At 38.6% G+C, this 26,013-nt stretch overlaps 1 protein-coding gene across 1 annotated transcript in view; it reads right to left on the reverse strand.

Moving 5' to 3' along the window:
- ADAMTSL1 (ADAMTS like 1) overlaps positions 1-26,013 on the reverse strand; it is a 170,129-nt gene that overhangs the window by 55,426 nt on the left and 88,690 nt on the right. Inside the window, exons 14-15 of the mRNA XM_037372631.1 lie at positions 15,592-15,893; positions 10,699-10,828 (exon numbers count right to left, since the gene is read on the reverse strand). Coding sequence (XP_037228528.1) covers positions 10,699-10,828; positions 15,592-15,893 — 432 coding nt within the window. The remainder of the gene's footprint in view (positions 1-10,698; positions 10,829-15,591; positions 15,894-26,013) is intronic.

Raw genomic sequence — 26,013 nt, forward strand, 5'->3', positions numbered from 1 at the left:
GGACAACAATAAACTGTTGCCTCAGTTTTGAAATGTGCCACTCATTGCTACAAGAACTGGAGCCCACAAAATAATTCTGCAATCTAAGTAGACCTGAAACTGGCACCAGCTAGTAAGCAGCTACTCATGGCAAGAGAAGCTGCTAGAATTAGAGTTATTGCCCCAGTGGAGCAATGAGCCTTCAGAACAAAGAACTATCACACTGCTAAAGTCAGTTTGGAAAAAGTAAATGATGTAGGTAGAACATGAAAAATACACAGTCTTGAGCCAAAGCACTATAGAGCCAACAGCTTTGGATCAGTCCCTATATGCATAGTATATATGGTAAAACCCAAAGCATTCTAAGCTGTTCGGTGTTATAAGTCAAGAATATTTTCTAGAGACACAGGATTTCATCCTGACAGAGTCCCTTCAAGCTCTGCCAAGAAAACTGAACGCTGCATAGGAAAAGTAAATACCTTTCTACACAAAGACCTCCCAAACTAGTTTAAAAAAAATTGAATTATTGTCATTTTTATGTGGTTAAACCATATGAAAGTGATACAAAGAACTCTTCTTAGTTCTAAAATAAACATCCATCAGTGTGGAGTAAGGTTTGTCTGGAAGTGTCTTACTTAACATCTGACACCTGCCTGCATAGAGATGTTTCTCAGTGCACACAGACTGGGTGGCAGCTGTGTATATGCACATGCAACAGGCTAAGTAAATCACATACTATGTCAATACTGGCTTCCCCTTGTCCTCTGCCAACCTGCACATCCTCTGTTGGATCCTGCAGACTGAGAAGTCAACTCAGAGCCCATACATCTCCTCCCTTCCTTTTGGGAGATCTGTTCTTGATCTGGAGCTGCGTTTCTGGCAAATCTTCCTGTTTCATAGGTGTGAAAGGCTTTCTTAAGGCTCCTTTAGCAGATTTATCTTGGGTTGAGTAAATATCCTCAGTGTCAGGTCTTAAATGTCATCCAGAAGTGATCTTAAAATTTAGGCAGTAGAGAGAATTACTGTCAATTCTGTTCGGGTAGCATACTTTCCTGCAGTGAAGCTACAGGGTGGAGATGAAGACTCCAGGGTTGGTACCTGGCTTTATAATCAAACTAGTCTCCAAGAAAGGGGCATAAAAGACAAGAATTTAACTAGAACTAATTCTTCATTCAGATCTCAGAGGAAAACAGAGATTTAACTAGGCTTTGAAAAAGCTAATAAAAATTTGATTAAGCAATAAAAATGAAAAGTTAAAGAACTTTTAGATTATCAGCAGTGACAGAAAAATAATTCATACTTAGTTGTTGTTCACTGCCAGCTGACAAAATCTGTTGTTCAGTATCACCAAAGTGAAAGGAAGCTGAACGGGCAGGGAAGGTTTCAGGGGATCATTGTGCACAACGGAGAGTGAGCTGCTTTTCTATGAAAAGAATCTTCCTTGCAAGTGAAGGGAATCCATTAAAGAGATGCCTATGCAGCCAACACATGCAAGCAGATCAAAGGCTCAATGAGAGTGCTCTGGGAGCTGACAGATGTGCCCTGCATTCATTCTGTAGACTTGTCAGTGTCAATATTGCAGCTCATTATAGATGAACATGGAAGGGAGCCAATATTTATAGAACAGAGCCAAATAGGGGAAAATAGAGGAGGACGTCAACATTCAGAGAACAGCGGGTAAATAAGCATGCAACAACTCTAAAAATGGTGCGTTTTGTTGTTGGAATAACCTGATATGTTTTGAGCAATATATAGAAGGTTCCTTACAGTAAAAAAACCTTGCTGTTCCCTTGGGTTGAAGGCAGAGGACATCAACCATTAGAGCAGGTCAGAAAAGAGGTTTTGTGTTTTCCTGCCAACAGTTCTAACAGTGCGAGGTTGTCTAGTAGGTCTTTCAGGGGACTACTTTAGATGCAGAATACATGAAACACAGAGGAACATGAAAAGACAATTTTAGGTAGGTGAACAGGTTTGGCAAGGAATTGGTTTGAGAGGTTAGCTGCTGAAAAGTACCTCACAAGAGATTTTTACTCTGTATAACTGTGGCACTGATAGCGATGGATGTCTTTGATACAGCTACACAGATCAGATTAGGCTTCATAGACAAACGAGTACCAGTTTCTGTCTCAAGTTTAGGTTGGACTCATGCTTAAAGCAGAAACTTCTTACAAGGAGGTTGTTCAGCTCTTATGTGAGATACAATGAAAATAGGTCCTTGGTAACCCCTTTCAAAAATGAAGATAGGAAACAGTGGGGGAACAGAGAAATGAACGTAAAGGTGGAAAGCTGATTAAGAAGTAATATAGGGAGGTTTGATGAATAAGGCAGAAATTGCATGAATTGCACTTGAAATGACAGATGGCAGAAACTGAACGAGGAGTCAGGGAGGGACACACAGTTTGGGAACTACACCTTGCCCTAAACTTACATTAAAGTAACGAAAAAACACAAGAACCACCAATTTATGAAATAAATTGTGTGCATCAGTCTATGAAGTGCTTTCATATGGTTCTGTAAAGAAGCAGAGGGAATTTAACACCCTGCTGCCCATGACAGAGCTGCTTTGTGTTGAGTGCTCCCTGGCTTTTTTCACACTGGTGCTCTCTGTGCTGGACCATCTGATAAACCAACACCTCTTCCTAGGCCAAACTTTATGCTACATGGAATATGTTAAAAAGCAGTTCCTAAAGGAGAAATCAACAAGCTTACAGACAAAGAAAGAAAAAGCTCAGCAGGTGAGAAAGATATGTGATGAACTGATTATTTGTAATCTGAAATACAATCTAAAGTGAAGCAATTTAAAAATGGGATAGCTGAAAATGCACGTAGATGGAACAGGAAGAATATACCAGCAGTCTGACTTCACAACTTGTAAGATCAATATTGAAGAACATGTGATTTTGTCCCACAGAGTAACAAGACTCCTAAAATTCAAGAATGCCTTTGCTGAAATGATCAGTGCAGGAAAGAAGTGAAGGAGATGTTACTGGATTGAATGGACAAAGCAAGCAGATTCATGAATGAAACAGTGTTCGGAAAAAATGGAGTGGGCTTAAGTAATTCTCTAGCCAGTCCACGTTTTATAAGCAGTACTGCCACAAAACCAGCAGATAACATGAGCTTCTTTCTGACCTGGCTGGCAGCATTACAGGGATAATATTTTCATTAGGATGAACTGTTCCTGAACTATTTTGCCAGCGCAGAAGGTACAAACTGAGACTGTCTTTCAAAACCAAGCATATAAGGTTTTCCTTTAGTTTGTTTGGTAGGTGGATGGCTTGCTTGTGCTTCTGCAGATGTGACAGACTTACCTGGCAGATATAACATTCCTTGTTTAATCAGTATGGCTCCTTTTATAGGTACTTAATTCACTCCAAACTGAATGGTTATGAAGGCACCTCCTCCATTTACTTTATGTGTGAGTCCTTCTGATGTGTAAGTATAGTACAGAACTGTACAATACATTTGCAACAGTTGGGGTCATTTATTTGTTCTCCTTTTACATACCTTGTCTTTTTATCATGAAGGTTCATTGGTTTGAAAGTATTGGGTATTCTTTAGGCTACTGCTATCATAAGTTACTTCAGCAGTACTGTAAATGGCAGGTATAATGGTGCTCTTCATTTCACCCATTTTTAAAGGTAGCGATGACACAGTAAAATCAGCTGTTTATAAGACCTTGTAGCTTATTTCACAGGTTAATGCTTCAGTGAAAAAGTTAAACCTGGCCATTACACTACAAAACATTTTACTTAACTTTATATTTGGCACAAGAGCAAAGGAGTGCTCTTTATTGTCACTGCTGGGAAAGCTTTCTTTTGGGAGCTGAATCCTGCTGTTGAGGCAGTAAATTAATACACAAGAAAACTGAGGATAAATTTGCAGAAAAAACCCTAAGAATTAGAAGTTCTGAAATGCTGAAGTGAGAGCATATTTGTTCAGAATACTGAAAAATATAAAGTGGAAGTGAATATTAAGTTCTGGTTAGCACAGGCGTTAGAGAAGAGAAAGGTAGAGTGAAGTTGACTGTATTAAGGTGGAATTACTAACAGTGCCAGGAAAAAACAGAAGAGGAATTTTCCTCTGCAAAGGGACTCACTAAGTTCCTACCATGACTTTAAAATCACACTCATCACAAACCAAGCTACAAAAAACCCGTGGTGGGGCATGGTGAGATTGTTTGAACACAAAGGTGTACTAACCTGGTGAAATTTGTAACCTGGAGATTTTTTTAGAAGAAAATAATCTACTAGGTATACAGGATTTGGAATAAGAAGTGTTGCCTGCTATTCTTTGAAGTAAGAAGGAAAAATGGTATAAGTTATTAAATAAATAATTTACAATTGCCCTCTAATATTTTATAAACATAGTAGCCTGGATGGAATATAACTTGAAATGGAGGAAAATGTCTATGGGTGAAATCCTATCTAATGAAGGAACCATCAAATTATTTAAAAAAGCAAAGTGGCCGGGAAAGCAGTCTGAAATTTTAAACTAGAAGAGCTGAAGCCAGACTGTAATGGAGACTCCAGAGATGCTCCACTGACCTTAGCAACTTGCATGTTGCTCTGCTTCACATTTAGATGTGACGTGCATAGGAAAAGACTGCTTTCTATGGATCCCCTCGGTGACTCGACTGTAGCTGCTGTTGAATGAGAGATACTGAGGAGCATGCAGTTACTGCTCCACCACAGGCAACACATCCATTGAGAATGGGGAAGGGTAGGCTGTCAGACGTATCTTGGATAAGCTCTTAACAACTGGAGAGGGTAAAAAAGGGGCGGTTTATTATAAAAATACGGGAGAGAAAGAGAAATGTTTTAAGGTCACAGATTAATACATTTTAAGGCCCAGGTGATACTACAGTAGTGCAGGGTAGTCATACAGGTAACGCAGGTACAGCTAGGGACAGAGCTCCTTTTGATGTCTTTGTACAGTCCTGTCTTTAGCAAAGTAAACTGAGCCAACAGATGTGGTTCTGAGCCTGGGACTCCTGTTTAAGCTGTTTCTCACCCTAAATGCTTCAAATAGGGGTGAATCTACCCTGTCTGACAGCATACTCCTAATGTCTAATTTTCCAATTACTCCACCAATGGTTCAAGCTATGGCCTGTGATCCCAGAAGGCTTTTGTGGGTTACAACTTAAGAGGCTGTCACAGACATTCTCAATGCACTTCAGATCAAAATAGACTTAAATACATCCCACTTAAAAAAAATATTCAGGGGTTTCTGAGGGGTTGAACATCTTTTTGTGGCACAGAGACAGTAACACCATCATTGCCTCATTAATGTTAGTTGTAAATTACAGCTCTGAGGACTGACTGCAACAAAACAAGAACTGGCATCTCCAGTCAGTAAGGCTATCCTGCAGTATCCGTAGACATAATGACTTGCAAATCTTTAAACCTTTTTCATGAACTAGACAGATATGCTCTAATATTTCACTTGAGCGATGCAAAACACCCTGCCACTAACAGAGGTCGCCTTTAATGGATTAAAGAAAGCTCTGGCCCTGCTACACATATTGAATTAATTTCAGATTGTTGATGGGAGCCCATCTTACACTAAGTCTGACCTACCAGTAACCTAATACTTCATGTCTCCAAATGAATCAGAAAACATGTTTATCTTTTTCTCCTTGATAGTTTGACTTCATCTGGGAAATGAAACAGAGCAAAACAGATGGACAATCCTGCATTCATCAAATAAACATTAAAATAATAACAGGTAATTTATTGCAAAACCACAGACAAGCAGATGCAGGGAAAAAAAAAAAAGAAAAGGAAGAGAAAAAGAAGATACTGTGCAATGAGCTAGAGCCCAGCCTACCTCAGGCTACCTTGACCCTTCAGCTAGGTATCAGGACCACTCAGATGGTTTCCTATCTTTTCTTGCTAACAACAGAGGCAGAGCTAGAAGGAGTAAAGGGGGAGTGTTGTGAATTTGTGTGCTATTCCTAGAATGATCTTTTTTTTCCCACTTGTTTTGTTTTGTAACATTCAGCTTTTTTACCCCTGTTTGTTGTACAGGGATAAAAGTTCAGTTTTGAAAATATGCAAGAACAAAATTGTAGAAATTGCCTGGAATTTCATCCATTTTCAGCCATCTGGCTTTCATTGCTTCTCTCCACTCCTCCATACATGTTTACCAAATCTTTTCAACACACATTGACCAAACTATTGAGCAGTTATAATTAATGACACAGTTACAACATTCTATTTTACCCCTTTGGTAGAGTTTGTTGGCTCAGCATGAGGTGCTTATGCTGTTGCTGTTATAAAAAAGAGCAATTATATCTGATTAGATGATGACTGCCTCTGTATTTTGGGTTGTGGAGGCTGAGGAAAAGACACATTTTGGATGTGAGTAATTTTGTTGGTGAAAACAATAAAGCCAACACTGAGAAAATGACAGGGTTTTTTGATTATTTTTATTTTTTTTTAGTAATTTGGAATACAAACATAGCAATTGGCAAAACTGAGTGATCTGCCCTTTTGTTTTTTGAGATTAGCAAAGAAACTTCTAGACATTGAACATCTATTCTGCATGTACATCTGGGAAAACTTTGCTCTGCTCAAGTACCACTATGTAATTCTGGAAGTGATGTAGCTTAACTGACACAAATTAAGTAACTGAATGACTGAATTAAAATGTTCATAGTGTTCTTCATTCCCCTATTTCCTGGAGAAAGCATGCTGGTTTTCCTGGTATATCAAAACAGGCTATATCCTTTTTATGGAAATATCAAACAAGAGCATGCCAAATTAATGATATAAAATTTTATCCTGTACCTACTGTGCTGAAAATCAGTTACTAGCTCTCATCTTAGCAATCACCTCCAGAGTGGTTCACTATTTCTTAGTTCAGAGCAAAATGGGAAATTTTGTTATACTGTTTTCCTGGATGAAAGAGACTGAGCTTTTTTTCTGCTATTGTTTTTGAAGCAACAAGAAAAAAACTCTCAACAAAGTCTGAAACTACAGGAAACTCAGATGCTTTGGGATTTGAACATGGATGAAATCTACAGTTTTCATGTGCAACTCTTCCTGGTTCTTCTTTCTTCTGTAAGAATTTTAAGCATGAGACTTTGCTGACTCATATAGCTGTGAATAGTTGAACACAGATTTATGTGGTTTAGTTTTTCTGTCTCTTTTTAAAGGACTCAGAATGTCAATGTGCTATTGATGATATGCTACTAATGATATTAAGCCAGAATTTCAATGAAAATGATAAAGCTTTCTCAGCTGCTATACGAGCACCATCACCTTTCAGTGTTTTCATAAATCTGAACTATTGCCAGTATACTTTAGCTTTTAATAAAATTTGTTCCAGGAAAGATCAGAGCAATTAGGAACTTAAGAGGATGACAATACCACAGAGTGTTTTCAAGGTGAAACATTAAGCGAGCAACGAAGTCTTCTAGCCTGTCCACATCTATTATTAGTAGGGAGCAAAAAGAAGACCAACAGTGAAGATCCCTTTAGCATCACTCTTCTTGAGTGTCCAAAAAGAATGATGAAACAAAACCAGAATGAAATTACTCTTCACTGACTACTTCTACAGGTCTGTCTAAAAATGTATGCCTTCTGACCTTCCGGAAAGATTCAGTGGTTCAATGCTTTTGTTTATCTGTATTAAAATAGACAAACCAGTTGTTGACTAGGAGAGGCTTACATGACTAACCCTTTGAGAGGCTACAGAGAACACCACATGTAACCAAAAGTGCCTGCAGCAGAAGCAACATGAAGTTTGGAAGTTCTAATTTTTAAGTGTTCTTCCACTTAAGTTAAACAAGATCTTGAACTGTATTAAATTCTAAGCATGCTGGGCTGTTTTGGTTCAAGAAACATAACTGGAATAATTTATTTAAATACATTAGGAGGGATTTTTTTTTTCTCTTGGGCAAGACTTCTCAGGTTCTTTATGCTGCGGACAACATTCCTTGTCTGCTGAGACATTCATTACCACCTCAGTTGTCTTTTCATCAGACTGCCTCCTCTACCCACCACAACTGCATGCTCCGAGTCACTTACACATCAAGGACATTTTAGGAAAGCGGTTGTTATGCTTTGAGCTTCCGTTAATGCACTTTAGCAGCTGGAAAACAGAGAGAAGAGCCAACACTATGAGACCAGCAAGCATTCTTTATAAGCCATCAGTGAAAGCTCTGGGAAATATCAATGGTTCCCAGATCACATTTTGGGAACTTCTGTAACAAGGATCTAAGTTCACAGCCACAGTGTATTAGAAGTTTTGGACTTGTAAGTCAGTATCAATGCCTTCTTCAGCATTCATAAGGACAGGATTTTAGCCTAAATTTCCACCAGATTCCTGGATCAAGATTTCTTGAATTATAATACTGAAGCATTTTATGATTAAGAAAAGAATAAAGCCCTAAAGCCTTTATTTTTTATTTTCTTTGTTTTTATTTTTTCTTTCTTATGTGGTTTTTTTTTTGAAGTCTTAAGACTGTTGCAATTAATTATTATAAAGACTAATCTTTATACACTAAATATTATCAGTCTAATTGATATACCATTGTATTTAATACAATGGCATTAATAGACACAGAACTTCAGAAGTTTGCAGGAAATAAGTAAGTTATCCTGTCACAGCCTGCCTGGGAGACACATGAACTTTCTTTCTTGCCTCTTTTTCCATTAGCCGTGCTGCCTGCTGCCTGCAGCCTTGAGTTTTAGGCCTCCTTGCTCTTAACAGAGGAGCCATTTTGCAGAACACGTGCTGTTCTTCATTCTGCGCCGCTTAAATTTCTGCAGACAGGCAATTTCCTCCAGACCAAGGGGGTTGGAGGGAGAGGAGATGTATATACAGGGAAAGGAGTAATTTCCCCTTTTCTCAGTTGCAGCCCTAGGGGTGGATGAAAGCTTCGTAGTCTCCCCTCACTGCCTCAGTCCCCTTTCACCTCTGCTTCACAGCCTGATACTGACCTACAGTATGATAATCTTGTAATCCATGGAGCGAACAACATGCCCAAGGTTGCTTTAAACTAGCTCCACTCTGGTAGCAAGGTTACCACAGTGGTATGGATTATCATACAGACTAATTAAAAAAGCATCCACTCAATTTATCAGACTACTTTTGTAACAGAACTCACATAAATACTGGCCTACATGAGTGTGCCTTATTTTTTCTTAACCAACGAATATTTATTTTCAATGTCAGAATCGATGGGTGATCAATCTCTTACGATGCACTCTCAGCTCCAGTGATGTTATTACCTATCAATTACAGTGAGATTCCCACCTGCAAAGTTCTTTTCAAGTATTAATACAATATTTGTTTGTTTTTGCCAGCAATACAGACCATTTAACAAAATCAGGGTTGCAATATCCTCATAAGCAATTCCTGTAATGCTATGGTGAAATGTGTCAGCCTATTTGACTCTTTTTGCCACAGACTCAAAATCCTGATTATCCAATCAGTTATTTTTGTCCTTATCATTCTTGGATGCTGGCCATATATGACACCATATTTGATTTTTCATGTGAACCTTCTCTGTGTATCCAAAATCTGCTAATATTCATAATGATATAACTCTGTATAGGCTGCTGTCATATAAAGCATACATACACCTACCATTATACACTCTAAGGAATATCTACCATCTGGACAGCACTGAGTGTTTTAAATAGTTCAAAGTTATAAATCAATGTATTTCAAACCTGCCACACTACCAGAGAAGAGTAAATGCACCTGTGTACAGCTGGGAATAAAGACAATATGTATACAGTACATCTTGAAGACTTGACAGGCCTAGGTTTATTTAAATAAACCATTGGAACCACAGACAACTGTTTTCTGTTGTGGAGCATAAAAATGTGTATCTCTGCAGAAAAAGATCTGCTATTTTTAAGGCCAGGATTCTGGAACCTGCCTGAAGCCAGGGAGGAACAGGTTCTGCAAAACCTTTTGCGAAAGTGGAGGCTGGAGAAGTCTCCTTAAACTTGACACGACTCTGGGTAAAGTTAAGCCAACCCATAACTGTCTCCCTGCAGAACCTGAGTAGGCAAGCCATCTGAATTTTGATCTTTGGTTTTACTACAGCTTTGCACTTCCTAGTCGATATGACTGTGGTGTAAGGATGCTGTAAGCCCCTGCAGTCTGAGAAAGAGCATGTGTGAGGCACTGTGTGCCTCCGGAATGAAAGGCCACTGAGTCTGGGGTCACAACTTACTTAAAATTCTTTTTTTTGTATGGCTAGTGTTGTTTAAATAGCTCTGGCCAACTCACTGCACTACAAACACCCACACGTATGTATTAGTTTTGCTTTTATCATGGATTCTTCAAAATGTCTGGACAAGACTGAAGAGCCCTGGCCTGTGTATCCTTACCTTTGATAACACTACCAACCTGCTACCTTACACAGCAGCAGAGTTTTGCTCGCTCACAACAGCTCTGCTCACTTCATGTCAGTTAAAGGGAGTCCCTGGGGGAGTGACATGGATCTGCTGAGCCCAGACAGCTAAGTCTGTGGTACTACAGCTTGAGGAGACATCTCAGGCTCATGTCTGTATGTTTTACTCCTGTACTCCAGGAATCATTTCAGTGATACCCAGATCCAAGCATCCCTGGCCCCAAACATCTCAGATTCATGGGGAGCCTGAAGATCAGTTTCTCAACTTTATCAGTGGTCACATCCCTCGTAAGAGAGATGAGACAAAATGTAAGAAGATAAGACATAAGATATAATAAGCCTACCTTGGGGGGCAAGGGTCCAGGCTACAGGCTTTCAGCAGCTGTGGAGGGCGGCGGCTGGTTACACACAGCATCTCTTCTGCGGTCTCCCTGGTTTGTTTGTTCAGGCAGGTCACCACAGCCTCCTGGACACCTGCACGCAACAATGCATGGTCACGGTCAGCTCTCTGCACCTGGAGGGCCAACTGAAGGCAGGGGCAGGCTGCAAAGAGGAAGGAAGCTGCTTCCTGCATGGCAGTGGGGTGTTGGCTGTCCACATCCAAATGCTCTGCCTGATGGTCTTTGAGGAGTATGGTATGAGTGTCTATCAAAGGGGGATGTTTCCCAGCACAGCGCAGCTGAGTAGGGAAAATCACAGCTCTTTTCTCCCTTCTATAGGGGAAAGCTTTTATCTGCAACTTGCAATTTTCCAGACACTGTCATAAATTGTTTACTGCACCTTTTATATCCAGACCAGATGGTCTGGCCAGAACACCTCATAGTTTACTTGCCCTTGCTTTCAGTATCACTAGGTGTCTTAATCACAATGAATGTCCCTAGGTTCATTCACCACTTGCCTTCCCCAGACAGAAAATTCTTCAGTGCTCTGTAGTGCCTTATCCTTTCACTATAAGTGCAATAAGGCTGTTTATTTGTCAGTCAAGTAGGATAAGACATGAAGATGGCCTTGACTTCAGCATGCTGTATTTTAAGCAACAATATGATTGCTATGCATGCAAATGTAAAGTAAAACCAGGTCAGACAGTTCAGCTGCTCTCAGTTACTCTTCTGCATCCACAGACCTGCTTCTAAACTGAAGATGCTAACCTGCAGGGTTCATCTGAGAGCTGGAACAGAACAGGGGTAGCGGTTGGGACTAAGAGAGAAGCTTGGAGATTATATTCTAACTCAGGAAATCCTGGGTGATATCAATTCCTATTTACTCTTCAGCATACTAGTTTCTCTGTCTCATTTTTCCTATGATTAAGGTGGAAATATTACAATTTTTTTTGATCACAACGTTAGAAAGCTAGAAAATTAGGGACTGCAACACTACATGTCATAGAAGAGTACTTAGTGAGAAAGGATCTACTTCTTCCCCAGGGGGTCCAAGGATAATAATTGGTCTCAACTTCAAAAAAATCTAACCCACAGTGGTTCAAGCAAAGTGGAAGTATGCTTTTTACATGCATTCCTACTTCCTGAGTTAGGAAAAGATTAGCTGAACTTGTAACAATTGCATCATCTCAAGTCCAACAATTAATTTTCCAGAATACCTCACAATCTTTTGAAGATACTGATTTTTTTTTTTAAGTTTTGAAAGAGTTTGAACAGCTCTGAGAGCAGTATAACAGAACTGACGATACCCAGTGCTTGTTCCTGATGCCAGAGCACAAGTCATTAAGCAAACAATGATATAGTATTATTCAATAGGATGGAAGTGCTGCAACTTATTGTAGTCCCTGTACTGCTGAAACTATGCATAGGTTTGTTCCTCTTATCCTCAGTACAGGCTGAGGAAAGGCCCACAGTGAAGTGGCATGCTGAGTGTTTTATTGGCTCCTATGTGTTCAAGCTTATTCAGGGCATGCCTATAACTCAAGGATAGGCAGTGTCTCCTCTCCACTGCACTCAAGGTGCTGAAGAAAAGAAAGAAATTAGACATTTTTGGACATGGACATCAACATCAAAATTAGCAAAGTCCTTGAAGTCAGCCAACTTTCTTGTGGGTTTCTTCTTTACAAGGTGGCCCCATATTTTTAAGCTCTTTTGCTATTCAAGTACTCGCCCAAAATACTTAAAAAAACTGTAAAAAGGATAGCGCATTGAAATAATAAGATAAATGGCAACGATTTATTTCTAGGAAAAGAAACCAATGAAATTTCTATACACAAGCAATATGTTCTCCACCCTGTCGTGCTCGGTATCTTCCCAGCGCGATCATTTTTTTTGTTGGGGATGTTATCATAATGTACCACAAACACAGGTGTATGAATTGATTCCTCAGGACAGACTGCTTCTGGCTGCAGAACAGAAGTGATTCTCTAGCTGACAGGAAATGGCACTGTGTGCGTTACTGGTCTCTGTTTTGCATTGATCACTCGTGCAGGCCTGGCAGCAAGACAATCAGATGAAGCTAGGAGAGAAGGTCTGCTAATCCAGAGGTATGGAAACCAGGTAAGTACTCTTAACTCTGTGGAAGGAAACCGCTGAGTCCTGCCATATGCTGGTGACATCATCCTGCCTACCAGGGATACAGCTCATTCACCATCTCTATGTGCTGGGTATTTTCCTTTCCAGATCAAGATTTTGTAAACTTTTACAGCTTCAATTCCTCCTCTCTGAAGAGTGTCACTAATGAGCTCTTGATCAATGATCATCAATTACTTTAACACTTTTCCATTGTCTGCTTTGGTGCTGACTATCCAAAAGGGATTGACTGCAAGGTCTTGAATTCAGTCTTTTCTTTGTTTCTCAGAGATGGTTTTGTTTTATCAAATTCATATAGACAAGCTTTGATACTACTGTTCTTCAGTTTTCAGTATTCAACCTGCTCCAGACCTCCTCATGAGTTCATTCTCCGTGCTTATTCCTGCCACCTAAGTAATCTCCGATTGTATTTCCAATAATTTTAGCCTATCCTACCAGTATTCTACTCTGCTCACTATAATTCCCTTTCAGAGATCTTACAATTTTTTACCTTTTAAAAAATTACCAGTATGACCAGTAATCTTGCCTGACAGCATGGGTACCGAAGAAAAAGGGCTCCTGCCTGAACTGAACCAGTCTGTGGTTACTAGATGATGTATTGACAGAAGTTTCTGGCTCTAAATGGTTTGTGCCAGGGAATAAAAAAAATAATAATAAAAAATGAATCTGGCTTTCTTCAGCAGCAAACAAATGTGCTCAGAATCACTTCCTTCAGCTTCTCCCTGAATCTGGCACTGAGAGTGTCAGTGTACTGAAAACACCTGTCCCTCTGTTTTTGACAGGTCAATAAGGCAAATGGTTATAAGCTTTAAATCAAGGATGGATCACTGAACATTTAGAGAATATAAAGACCTTTATCAGTCAGAAGTTTCATGGTATAGGGATAATTAAAAAAGGTGTATGAACTTCCAGAATTTTATTTGCCAAGCAACTAAATTCTAAACATTATTTACTGCACAATACTACTAGAATAAAAAGTTGCTTGCTTTAAAATTGCTTTCCCTGAAAAAATAAATCAGTTCTCAATAGGAAATCACTGTATAAAAGGGTGTAAGGATAGGATGTGAATCTAGGCAGTTTGAATTCACTTTCAAAATACCATCAAATGAGGTTTTCTGTGTTTATATCTACCAGAATAGAATAATTGTTACATGATATTTGATGACAGCTCTGGGAAATGCAGCCACTGACAGCAGACTAAATAACTAACTAATTCCTTCTGGTTGTTACTTCTGGGAGGTGAAAGGTTACTTCTGCATCTATCTAATTTCTTCTCTTGAGACTCCAAACCCAATAAAATTAGTTTGACAGGTCTTGCACCTATGGCTACAAAAATATCTGACTTAGCATCTGCTAATCTGGAAAATTTGGAGTTGACATCAGATGAAAATAAATTTCCCTCTTCAAGCTAACAGTTTCTGCTGACAGTTGAAAGAGATTAAATTTATAAAGTAACATGTCTCTGTCATATCAGTCTCTGTGAGTTATAGTTGAAAAATACACACATAGTCACTATATTCGGAGAAATTACCCCAAGAGGATACTTCTAGAATCTATTCAGGTTTCAGTATTCACAATATAAGTGTGACAAATTGTTACTGCTTGCTGGTAGCTTCAATATATGACAGATACTCCTGTAAGTCAGTGTTTGTCACCACTTAGCATACACTAGTGTGTCATATTTTTTATGTAGGAAACAAAGCAATAGTAGCAATGGACTGATAACATTCTGTGAACTGCTCTAAAGACTGCCTACCATCAGCAAGCTAAAAGTAAGCACAGAAAACCTTTGCATTATTTTCTACTGTGTTTTTTAAATTTGTAATTGATTACTGGTGTACCCGTAGAGATCACACTATTAATGCTGAGTGATTTCCAGTTCCATATTTATCTACACTAATCCTTTTTTAAATAGCCTGAAACTTGTAAAAAGTCAACAGCAGGAGAAGTCTAATTCTAAAAGTACCGGAGTGGATGTATTTCTCAGAACTAGCTAGACAAAATGATGGGATAAAAAAAAGAAAAGATACCATAGAACCGTGCATTAATAGTCTGTGACATGGGGAAGCTGAGACCATGATTAACTTTGGGCAACTCCAAGTGCCAAGCTTGCTAGCTTCAGACAATCACACCATTAGGGCTTTTTTACCATATGTTTTCTTTTGCCCTGGAATTGGAGCTGATGTCACTTAGTGGTAGCAGTTGGGGAACCAGCTGAGCCCTTAGAATATTGATAATTCAGTGCATCTGCTATGGGTGGACGATTTATTCCACGTTTATACTTGCACAGTACAGATCGAGAGATAAAAGCTAAAAATGACACATGATTCTTAGTCTGTACACCAGACCACTTTAACATTCATCTTTTTTGTGTAGTGCCTTCTGAGTGATCAGCTGATACAAGGAAAGAGACCTGTGATACACTGGATCACTCTTGGTGACAGCCTGCTCATGGAGCCTGAAAGTCCTGAGCAAAAACATGTTGTGCACATGCTTTTTTCCCACTGTTTTCAGTCATACCTTTTCAAATACAGCTGGACTGAATGATCTTACAGTTGGTCTCAATGATCTTAAAGGTCTTTCCTAACCTAAATGATTCTATAATTCTAAATAACTGTAGCAAAGCAGCACATCTGTGGGTGTCAACTGCAAAGCACACACTTGAAGAGGGAAAGCAAATCCATCATAGAAACATTATGCACTTACCTCCACCACAGGACTCTGAGCATTCCGTAAAGCCCTCGTATTCCCAGTCATAGAGCTCATCAAACTCCTGCAAGCTACCATACAGCAGGTCACTTTCCTCTGGGGTATACTCAGTCACCTCCCCACTGCAGGGGCCACTGTAACAGGCTCTCTGAGACACAGGTTTGGGACCTTCACATTCGTCGATGGGCAAGTCAGCCACAGACTGAGAGAAAGAGAGGAGCACCTGACATTTCACAAGCCGCACCTGACTGCCCACTCCACAGGTGACACTACAGGTGGACCAAGCCTCAGGAATAAACCTGTGAGAGAAAAAGAGCAAGAAAATTTATGTCCACAACCAACCAGGCAAGTATAGTCCTGTCCAGGCTAAATTCTGTTTAATGAGAGCCAAATGCTTCACCTCACCATAAGACTATTATGAAATACACATAAAAGCCTTAACATATTGTGGACAACTCAATGGCAACATTGGAAGGTCTCTCAAGTACTCATGTGTAGTGTTTCCTTACATCCAGGAAGAAAGAAACATGCTTAAAGCACCTGCTTTGATCCTGAAATGTCTCAGTGCGAGGCATCCTGCAATCTCCCAATGTGCATCGTGATCCCCCTAACTACTTTTTTCTAGTATTCAATGTAGATCACCTTTGCCTTAGTTGATATCACAATTATGTCTATTAAGTAATAATATTTACTAGACTTATAAGTTCAATACTAGTAAGTATTGAACAGGCTTCTGTTATCAGCTAGTTGCAGCATTACATGGAAAATAATTTCATTGTTCGTGTATTGCAGTAATAATTTTTAAGCCTTAATTTGAAGCTATAAAATACATGCTGAAACCACCATCTCTTTAGTTGCTTTTATTTTTTTGTCCTAGCACATTTAATTCCCCTTCCCATTAAAAAAGCAGCATTCCATTTTATTCTGTATTCCTCTGGCTGTTGCTGTTGTCTCATCTATTAGGAACATTTACATGCTCCAAATTTTTGCCTCTGAAAGTCCATACATACTTTCATAGAAGGACCTTGCAGTCATGATTAAAATAAGCAAAATGGACTGAATTCCAGTTTTTCCTTCTTTTCCTCAACAATAGAATATTTTCTTAATTTTCCTGTGTTGTTGCCACTTTTTCAACATCTTAAAAAAATCAGTGTTAGGAAATTGGCCTAACATTTTAATTAATATAACATCAAGTAGAAGGGTCACTTTCAGTTTCATACCACACCATTACCACCTTGTGTAAATGTAACAGACCTTGTTTTGCTGAGCTCATCTTGATCTCTGCTGATTCCGAAATCTTTCTGGAAACAATGGTTCCAGAGTACGCCATGACCTGCATTACTTTATGCTTAGATACCTCACATTGGTGGTATTAAAGCACTGCAATAATGATTCCAGGTCATAGGCACTGCAGTAATGAATCAGGGTTGCAGGGTGATTCAGATAGCTTTGTCTCATTGTCTTGTCTTCTATATTAGCCATTCTGCCAAAATTTCTGCCATGAGCAAATTCTAAGACAGTGGTTGTAGATACACTAGGAGGGCTAGAACAGAAGAGCAATCCTTTAAGAAGCTCACAGGAACAATACCTATTGACAACACTTTCCCATTAACAGTAATTGTCTGGGATCTGTCAGCACCTTCAAACTCAGCAAGGTTCCTGACTGGAACAGCATAGTCTTCTAGAGCAGAAAGTGTGCCTGACCCACATTTTGTGGGTGTTTATAATGTCTTATTATAAATCCGATATCTACTTCTAGCAATATACGCAGGAGGTAATAGAAAGGAAAGAAATGGATTATATATATTATTAGAACATTTGAAACTGTTTATAATGCTGCTACAAAGACCACAAGTTTTCTTTCTGGAGCAAAGCCTTTGAGAAACTAATGATGCAAAGTAATTCCATTTCACTACTCTGAGACATTTTATCTTAAAATAATGGTCTTGTTTCAAAGTTGATATCCTTCAATTTGAAAGGATTATAGTCTTTAACAGTACAGCTGGGCCACTCAAATTGTTTTTTCTAAGACTGTGCAACTGCTATAATACTATTTTGATGTGGAAAATCTCCTGTCAGAGATTAAACAGTCTATGTCAGCCATTGACACTTCAATATTTTGATTAGTTTAAATGTATAGCTTCTTGACCTGACAGACTAAGAGCCAGAAATCCTAATCAGGTTACAAAAAGAAAAGGCACTGGTCTTCATCAGAAATTGTCTTCCTCATATTTTTTAACACTATGAATAGTTGTGTACCTTTGCTTTGTTGAAGAGCTGCTGTATTCCAAACCAAAAGGGATAATACTTTGCCAGGTACCAAAATTATTCTTTTAGGAAAACAGAGGTACTTCATATACTCAGAATATTTACACATGATGTATATCACACGTAGAAACACATGAACAAAAGAGAGAGGACACAAACGGGAAGTAAGAGCACTATTAAGGCAGACTAGATCCTTTTTGAAATAAGGCTTTATCTATAAATGCCACAGGTTATTTTATTTTACCCTAGTCAGCAACTCATAATGAAAACACTGGAATACCTTCAGGAAATTATATTTTATTCATCTATCTAGGTCCAATTTCTACATTTTAAGTGATAAATTTGGAAGTGTAAATTAATTCTAATATAACTGTTGGCTGCTAAAGAGGCAATTGGTAGAATCAAAGGAGTTGAAAACTGGAAAATGCAGGGGAAAACCCAAGAAAACCCTGCAAACAAAATCTCCATTTAGAACTTGTCATCAGATACTGAACATGTATGTAATGTGAACGTATAATATAAATATACAATGGTTCTGAATCTTCCATCATCCTAAACTCAGGAAATTACAAAGGCTTTCAAATATCTTTGTGTGGTCATTAATGATAAATGTTGCCAAATGGTGAGTACAAAACACAAAAAGTATGTGTAATAAGCAGTCAGTTCCATGGGTTTAAAGTTATTTGTTCTGCATATATTGTACTTGCCGCTGTACAGCATCATGATTTTCTGTATGCTAACATCTGAGTCTTCTTTGAAAATGGAAGTGGTGGAATAGATGTACTGAGAAGCCAGTTTTTTAGAAAACATGAAATGATGGAGGTGTTTCAGTTGTCACTGCATGTTGCTTAATTAAATCCCGCTGTAACAATAGTCCCCATAATAACAGCCCTAATAAATAAGAAAAAGATAGTAACTAGTTCTACTAATGTGGCGGTAGTAGCTGTCAGCCAGAACGTATTTGTGCTAAGAACTCTACAAATGTAAGTTAAAAAGTTGCCGCTCGCCTCAAAGAGGTTACATGGGTCCATAGCTCTTAGCACATTTCTCGGTGATTAACATTATGTCATTGCCTCAGAGTTCATCTATTCCCCTGCCCAGCAGACATGACAATGCTTCTTCCCCAGAGGAAAAATACAGCAGGTGTTCTGAGAGCTCTGATGAATATTTTAAAGAAGAGTCTTTTACTCCTATTTTGAAGAGATCACTATAAAGTGGAGAAGTGAAGGCTGGAAAGACGGAAAATCATGGCCTTGCTTTGCTATGACTGACTTAGCCGTGTCTGCTGCTGCTCAACTGCTGGATCACTGACTGCTTTACAGCACCCAGCTGTGGGACAGCTGAAGAGTTGCTCTGCCTGTCACCCTGCACCAAGAGGGCATCTCCATGGGCAGCAGTGGTCTGAAGCTGGAAAAGGAAAAGGGTTGGAACGAAAGGTGGAAAACTCTCCAAAGAAAACTGGTTGAAAAGTGAATGGTGTCTGTACACAAATGCTTATTCTTTTTCTTTGCCCTGTGGGAACTTTTATGGTGATGGACCAGCAACCTTTTCCCATTAGATGAATACCCTCACAAAATAGTGATTTACAAGAGACATTGCATCTTTCAGTGGTTTCTGTTAGCAGTTGAGGTTTCACAGTTTGCACAAGATTGTGTTCAGCTGAAGGGACTATTGTTGCACCATTTTTCATGTGCATATTAGCCTACACTGTAGGAATGTGTTCTAGGAACAGAGGAAAAGAAATGTGTTGCCACTGACATTGATGGACCTCTGCAGGAGTCATTCAGGTGTGAGCTGGTTTTGGCTCATTGCTTTTGTAGTGTATTGCAATCACTGAAAATATATTTTAAGGAAATTTTAAAATGACAGCCAAACCAACTTACCAAGTGTATATATAAAGCCCTTAATAAAAAATATTGGTCAAACTATGAAATGCACAGCAGTCCAGCCTTCACACTGCACATCCAATGTACCTGTAAGTACAAGTGAACTGCAGCTGTCCACAGAATTTCATCCCTTGCCCAACTCAATGTCGAAAAGACTATTTGCACTTGTATATATTATTAGTTACATTCATACATGAAAATGTCTCTTTCAGTAAACAGTGTGTCTAGTGTTTGAAAAAAACTACTTCCTTTCTTTAAATAATACAAAGGGAAGGTATTTTAAAATCCAGCATTTCTAAACTACAATGTGCTGTATATCACTTGTATATAAAGACAGCAAAAATGATATCAAAATTTGAGAACAGCGATGACAATGGCAGTATTTACTGTTGGGATAATGATATTTTTTCCTCCAGTCTCTGAGCACAGCTAAGGACTGGTGTGTATTCCCTTCCATATAGTAACATATACGTAACTGGGGAAGTAAGAATAAAAGAAACACAAAGACAGAGTCAATGCTCAACAATGGGAGACCTTCCACAGCAGAGCGTAGTAGGTTCAAGCTGAGCCCCATTGGAGCACCCTGCTAAGTTTTGTGAAGATCTCCAGAACACTTGATGTAGATAGCCACTGCCTCCTCTGTTTAGGACTTGGGTTACTACAATGTACGTTATGAAGAAAAAAAAGTGTTTACAGACTGATGTCCTCTAAGCTACAGAGAAAAATAGATTATTTTCTTCATGGCTACTTAATAACGTATTTTTATTTATTAATTTCTATTACTTAATGCTTTTTTAAAAAAAATCCATCATTGGATAAATCCATGGTTCAGATAAAGTCTGAGGTTTTGTGAACTGCATGTAGCAGTAAGACTGAGTGTTTGAAGGCACAGATACTTATCTATTAAGGCATCTGAAATCAGATATTATTGCTGAAATAAAATGCTCAGTGGCTGGTTCAAAGACTTAGAAATTCTCTGTAATAATACTCGGAACTGAGCTCAGACTTCCAGACTCTGTGTCTTGACCTGAAATGCAAACCTGTCCTTTTTCTCCAGAAAAGGCCACCTTTCCATAGGTTTTCAGGTGTGGGTAGCACCACAGGATACTCACACACAACACTGGGTAACTGCTGGTGCCGTTGTTCAGAGAAGTGTAACAGAGGTCATGATCACTCATTAACAAAATCTCAGGGCTCCATCTGTAGGAGTAATGGCATCAGAGCCAGATGCATAGGTCCAATTCCAACCCGAGTGATTACCAATTGTCCCTCTATAGTTTCTCTTCAGTTTGAATATGACCTTTTCCTTCAGCCTTGTGTCAAATCATTCTATACTGTTCGTGTTCTCCATAAATTCACTGCTGTTTTTCTCCCCAGGGAAAGATAATTACTTCTGCTTTCTATAGATAATACACATAAATCCTAAGTATTGGTGACTGTCTTAAGTTGCTCCTTGAATGAACAGATAGAAATTATTACCTAATGTTATGCTGCTGCACTGTTGATCTTCCCTATGACCGAGCACATACATAGTTTAACATTTTCACCATTGGATCTTGATACGAAGAGCTTTCCCTAAAATTCCATCTTCCTTTTTACTGCATGACACTGAAGTGGAGAAGCAACAACATAGCAGTTGGTAGTATCTCTGTCTGCATTCACTATTGTTTTTGGCAATGCAATAATCATAACATGCTTTATTTTAAAAGCAAAACATTTGTAGGAAGTTCTGAAATTACTTATTAACCTGTGAATCAGGTACAAACATCATGATGGAAAATATTTAAAAGGGAAAACCAAAATAAAAGAGCTTATGTGTCTTTGGAAACATAAATAACTACTGAAAAGTAAGAAGGAGACACTGGGTGACTGCCACACTGGCCTCCCTGTCCATATCCAGTTCCCTGAGGGCTCTGTCTCCCACACCAATGCATGTCAGGAATTTCCTCCTGTTTTTTACTGAACCAGCCCCATCACTATGATGGTGCCATCTGGCATCCAGATATTATTGTTTGCCCTCTTCCCCCTCCTCTCCTCCTTTTTATGGCTAGCACCAGCATTATTTATGGCAGTATGTTAAAAGCTGGGTATGGTGTTAACACACAAAAGTATTTTTCAAGAGTTAGAGACAGAAATCTTTTAAACAACTCTCTACAACCCACAAAACCAATCACACTATACATAGAAAAAAACATGATTTTTTAATCCTGACTGCTGGTCTTTCTGACTCTGGCTGTCACGCTGTGCTGGTGTAATAAGCTCTAGTGAAAGAAGTCAGACAGAAAGATACTGTGGCTCCTCTCTCAGATAACATATTTCTAAGGCCTGGTGAATGGTCACTTCAGAGATGGAAAACAACAGGAGAACATACACGTACAACAACACAGGTCTTCTCACCTTAAACCTTTGCCCTAAGAAAGATTACAATACTTTCTTAGCAACCTAGAGTATTTCATAGTAGTTCTGTCAGCAAGTTATATTTAATTGACCCCATCTAGGGGTGCAACAGGTCAGACAACACAAACATAACTATTCCCTCTAGCCTTCAAGTGGCTGAGCTGGTTATGATTAATTCTTTGAGCAGCAGAACTGATGAAGACCAATTTAACATGGATTTATATTTGAAGGCTGATTGCCCAAGTGGATTCTCTGGTATCTCTTAAGGATTGAACTCCTTTAGAAACCTTGCCTTCAGCTGGGGAATTGTAAGGTGTCAGTTTTCTACCTAGTCATTTTGTTCAGTAGAACATGTGGAAAACACTACCACTGAAATTTCCTGGTGAACATCAACCAAATTTGACAGAGGGGTAAAATTCTCCGTGATAACTTTATACCTCTGTCAGATTCAGTTAATAGGAATAAATTCTGACATTACTAAGAGAAGAGGAAGGCAACTGACAGATAGACATATACAGACAAAATTAAACGGTAAGACTTGCTTCCTTTAGAAATTCCTGAAGAAATAAATAATGAAAGGCACTACACATGGATAGAATAAAAATGAGGCATCTGCTGCTCTAGCAGCTGCTCTAGCAGCATATGTTAGAGAGTGGTCACAAATCACAGGTGGAAGGACAATGTAAAAAAAAAAAAAAGTAACTTTATAACTCATGGTATGCAATTTTGTAACAAAACTCATTCAATAGAAAGTCACAAAATGCACAAGACAGCAATACAGAGATTCACAAATATGACAACTCAATGCATAGGAAAAATATGCTGAAAATGTTCAGCTTTAGCTTTTCAACTTCCAAGCGAAAATACATCTTGAGAAGGACAATAAAGTTGCTTATAGATGGGGTTTGTTTTCTCTGCCTAAAGAATGCTAAGGAAGAAAGGGTGATAGTGGTATGGGAAGAATGGTCTGCTGGCTCCAAAGAATGACCCTGTCTGTAAAAAAGAACAGGGCCTGTGACTTGGTGGCATAAGAAAGCTTGGGAAGAGCCTCAGATTAAGTGTAGGAAAAGAAAAAAAAGTCCTTACCGACATCTGCCCAAGTGCAGTCAGGTAATTAGTAATTATTGCACCAATACAGAGTGAATAGGAAAATCACATAAGCATAGGTTGTCTGAGTAAACTTCCATTACTCCAGCTTCAAGCAAACACCCTTGTGAACACACAACGCTGCCTTTTCAGTATCTGGCTTACTGTGTCACTGAAAGCCTTCTGCTACTCCTCCTGCTCTGCAGCTGCTCCCCTTTCCCTCCACATTGGCGCTCCTCTGCCCATCGCTCCTGCTGAGTGGAGTAGGTTCTCAAAGAAATCCCATCCTGGCTGCCCAGCTCCACGCCCACCCTCAAACCTTGCTCAGCCAGCTCTGCTCTGCTGAATCAAATAAATGGATTGCTGAGGAGGTGAAACAAGCAATCACAATGGTTTTTTTTGCAACCCCTGGTATGCTATCTGAAAATATTTGCAGCGAAGTGATACACCACAACACACTTAGGCTTGAGACAGTAAGAAATTAGTGGCCGTGTTCTAATTACTCAAATTCATAGTCAGCAGAATAGCTGGCCACATCACACACTGTCTTACACCAGCTAGTTTTTGATCCAACATTCAAAAACTCTCGACCATTCCAAACCTCAAATTAGCGTGCACCTACAATCCAGACTGATCATTCATCAGCCAAAACATGTGGGTGATAGCCTGACATCTGTCAGCACGGTAGGCCGTGAGGCATTACATTGTGTCTCTGCATAGCTGCAGAAATACAGGCCAAAACATGCATTATCATGTAATACACCTTGCTTTTCCAATATCTGGTGTATTTGAAATCCTGCACAGCTGAATGAAGGCAAACGATGCTATAAAACTGGCGTGAAAGTTGATTGTTGATTGTATCTTGGTGAGTTCTAAATGTTTTGTCTCCTTCTTTATGTCATTACTTACAGTTTTTCAAACTAATAACCAGGACCTAAAAAATAGCTGTTTAAAGTCAGACATTAATGAAAAACACTATTAACAGTGAGGCACCAAAACCAATTTTATGTGGAGGTTCAACTGCTCAAGGTTGCTGCCAACAGATGAGATATTCTGGAACAGTATGCAGATGACTGCTACAGTTTACAAATGTGGATTGCATGGATGTCCCTTTCAGCACAAGTTTTCTAAGTTTTTATTTGGTCTTTCTGTCTCACGCCTTATGACTTAAAACCATTCCAAATGAAACACAAGGCATGGATATTGCTGAGTTTTGGGGAAGTCTGCAGGAAGGTCCTGGCTTTGTGCCCTTTATTTTAGCTGTTAGTCAACACATATAAAACCCTATACTTTAATTTAATTGATTGTCATGTTGATTTCTCATCAGCCAAAAAGAAAGATTATACATGCTCCTAGAGCTGTGCTTTGCAGGGAAAAAAACCCCATGTACAAAATATCACCCCATGGCAGCATGAGTCTAGCCTGTACTGTGCCCCACTGTGTTGGTATGCTAGTGTCTGACTGGCATCACTGAAATGTTGCATGAGATGGGGTAAAAACGTTAGGATGTCTTTGCAGAACAGGGCCTTCATTGCAGCAAAGCAGTGAACTGTAAAGCAAGGAGTTGTCATAACTGCACTTAAAATATTCTAAAGTTCTTAAACCCCTTTCCCTTTATATCTCTCAAGATATCTTTTAACATCACAAGTAATATACCCGTAAGGTTTTCCAGAATATTTTATTAAAATGCACATCATGATAAACAAAAGCCTCTTCATCTTTCCCTGCAGGTTATGCCTATTCTCTAGAAACCCCTTCTTATTGATATTTAAAGTTACATATAATCATAAATATATTACTACATGCTTTTTCTACAGCACTGTCAATACTGTTAACAAAATCTATCAAAAAAAATCATAGTGTAAAAATTATTCTAGATATGAACTGATAAAATTCCTGATAATACATCTTTTTTAATGTATGCTTATAGGGCTTATTTACAGTTTGCTAAATGCACATTTAGCTAAGTTGTTTAGTATAATCATAAAATGTCACAAGAAAATAGAGTACACTTTACAAATGAAAAATGATTATGTTCACAAATATTGAATATTCTAGACTCTGACGGAATGAATCAACCTACAAATTCTATGATACTGGAACAACTAAAGATCTCATTATATTACATGCAATAGCTACTCCTAATATATATACATATGAATACGAGCATTCCAATATGTGTATATAAATGTGTGTGTGTATACATGTATGTGTATATATGTATATATTTATGTACACATATGGCAGCTGGATTAAAATAATTTTTATCTTGAGGGCTTTATTATGTAGGTCTCTAGCTGTATTTCAATTTTCCAGTTTCACATAACTTCAATTCAGGTTAACCATGTCAAAACTGAAATTATATTGCATAACAAATAATGTTTTTCAAACTAACACAGCTGTAGTTGCAGTAAAAAATGTCATGTGCTCAGCCACAAGGAGCGTCTGTACAGAGGTTACAATTATAGCATGCATTTATGACAGTTCTAGAATAAAAAATCTAAAATACAATCATAACAGTATTTTTATTGTCTTGGTCTCATGGCTAAAGGTTTATACGGTATACCAGTTTTACTGAAGCTTCTTTATCATTGCAATTTTATTGGGATAAGAAACATTAATTATCCATAAATGACAATAAAACTCGACCCTGAATGAAATTCTGGGGATTTTTTTTAAACCACCTAATTTTGTTAACTTTTTCTGTAGTCCTACTATTAATGAAATGGAGCACATACAGAAACTGCTAAACTGCATTTTCAATGGCACTGTGTGAAGAACT

Source organism: Falco rusticolus, chromosome Z, assembly GCF_015220075.1.
Source record: "Falco rusticolus isolate bFalRus1 chromosome Z, bFalRus1.pri, whole genome shotgun sequence".
Taxonomy (NCBI): domain Eukaryota; kingdom Metazoa; phylum Chordata; class Aves; order Falconiformes; family Falconidae; genus Falco; species Falco rusticolus.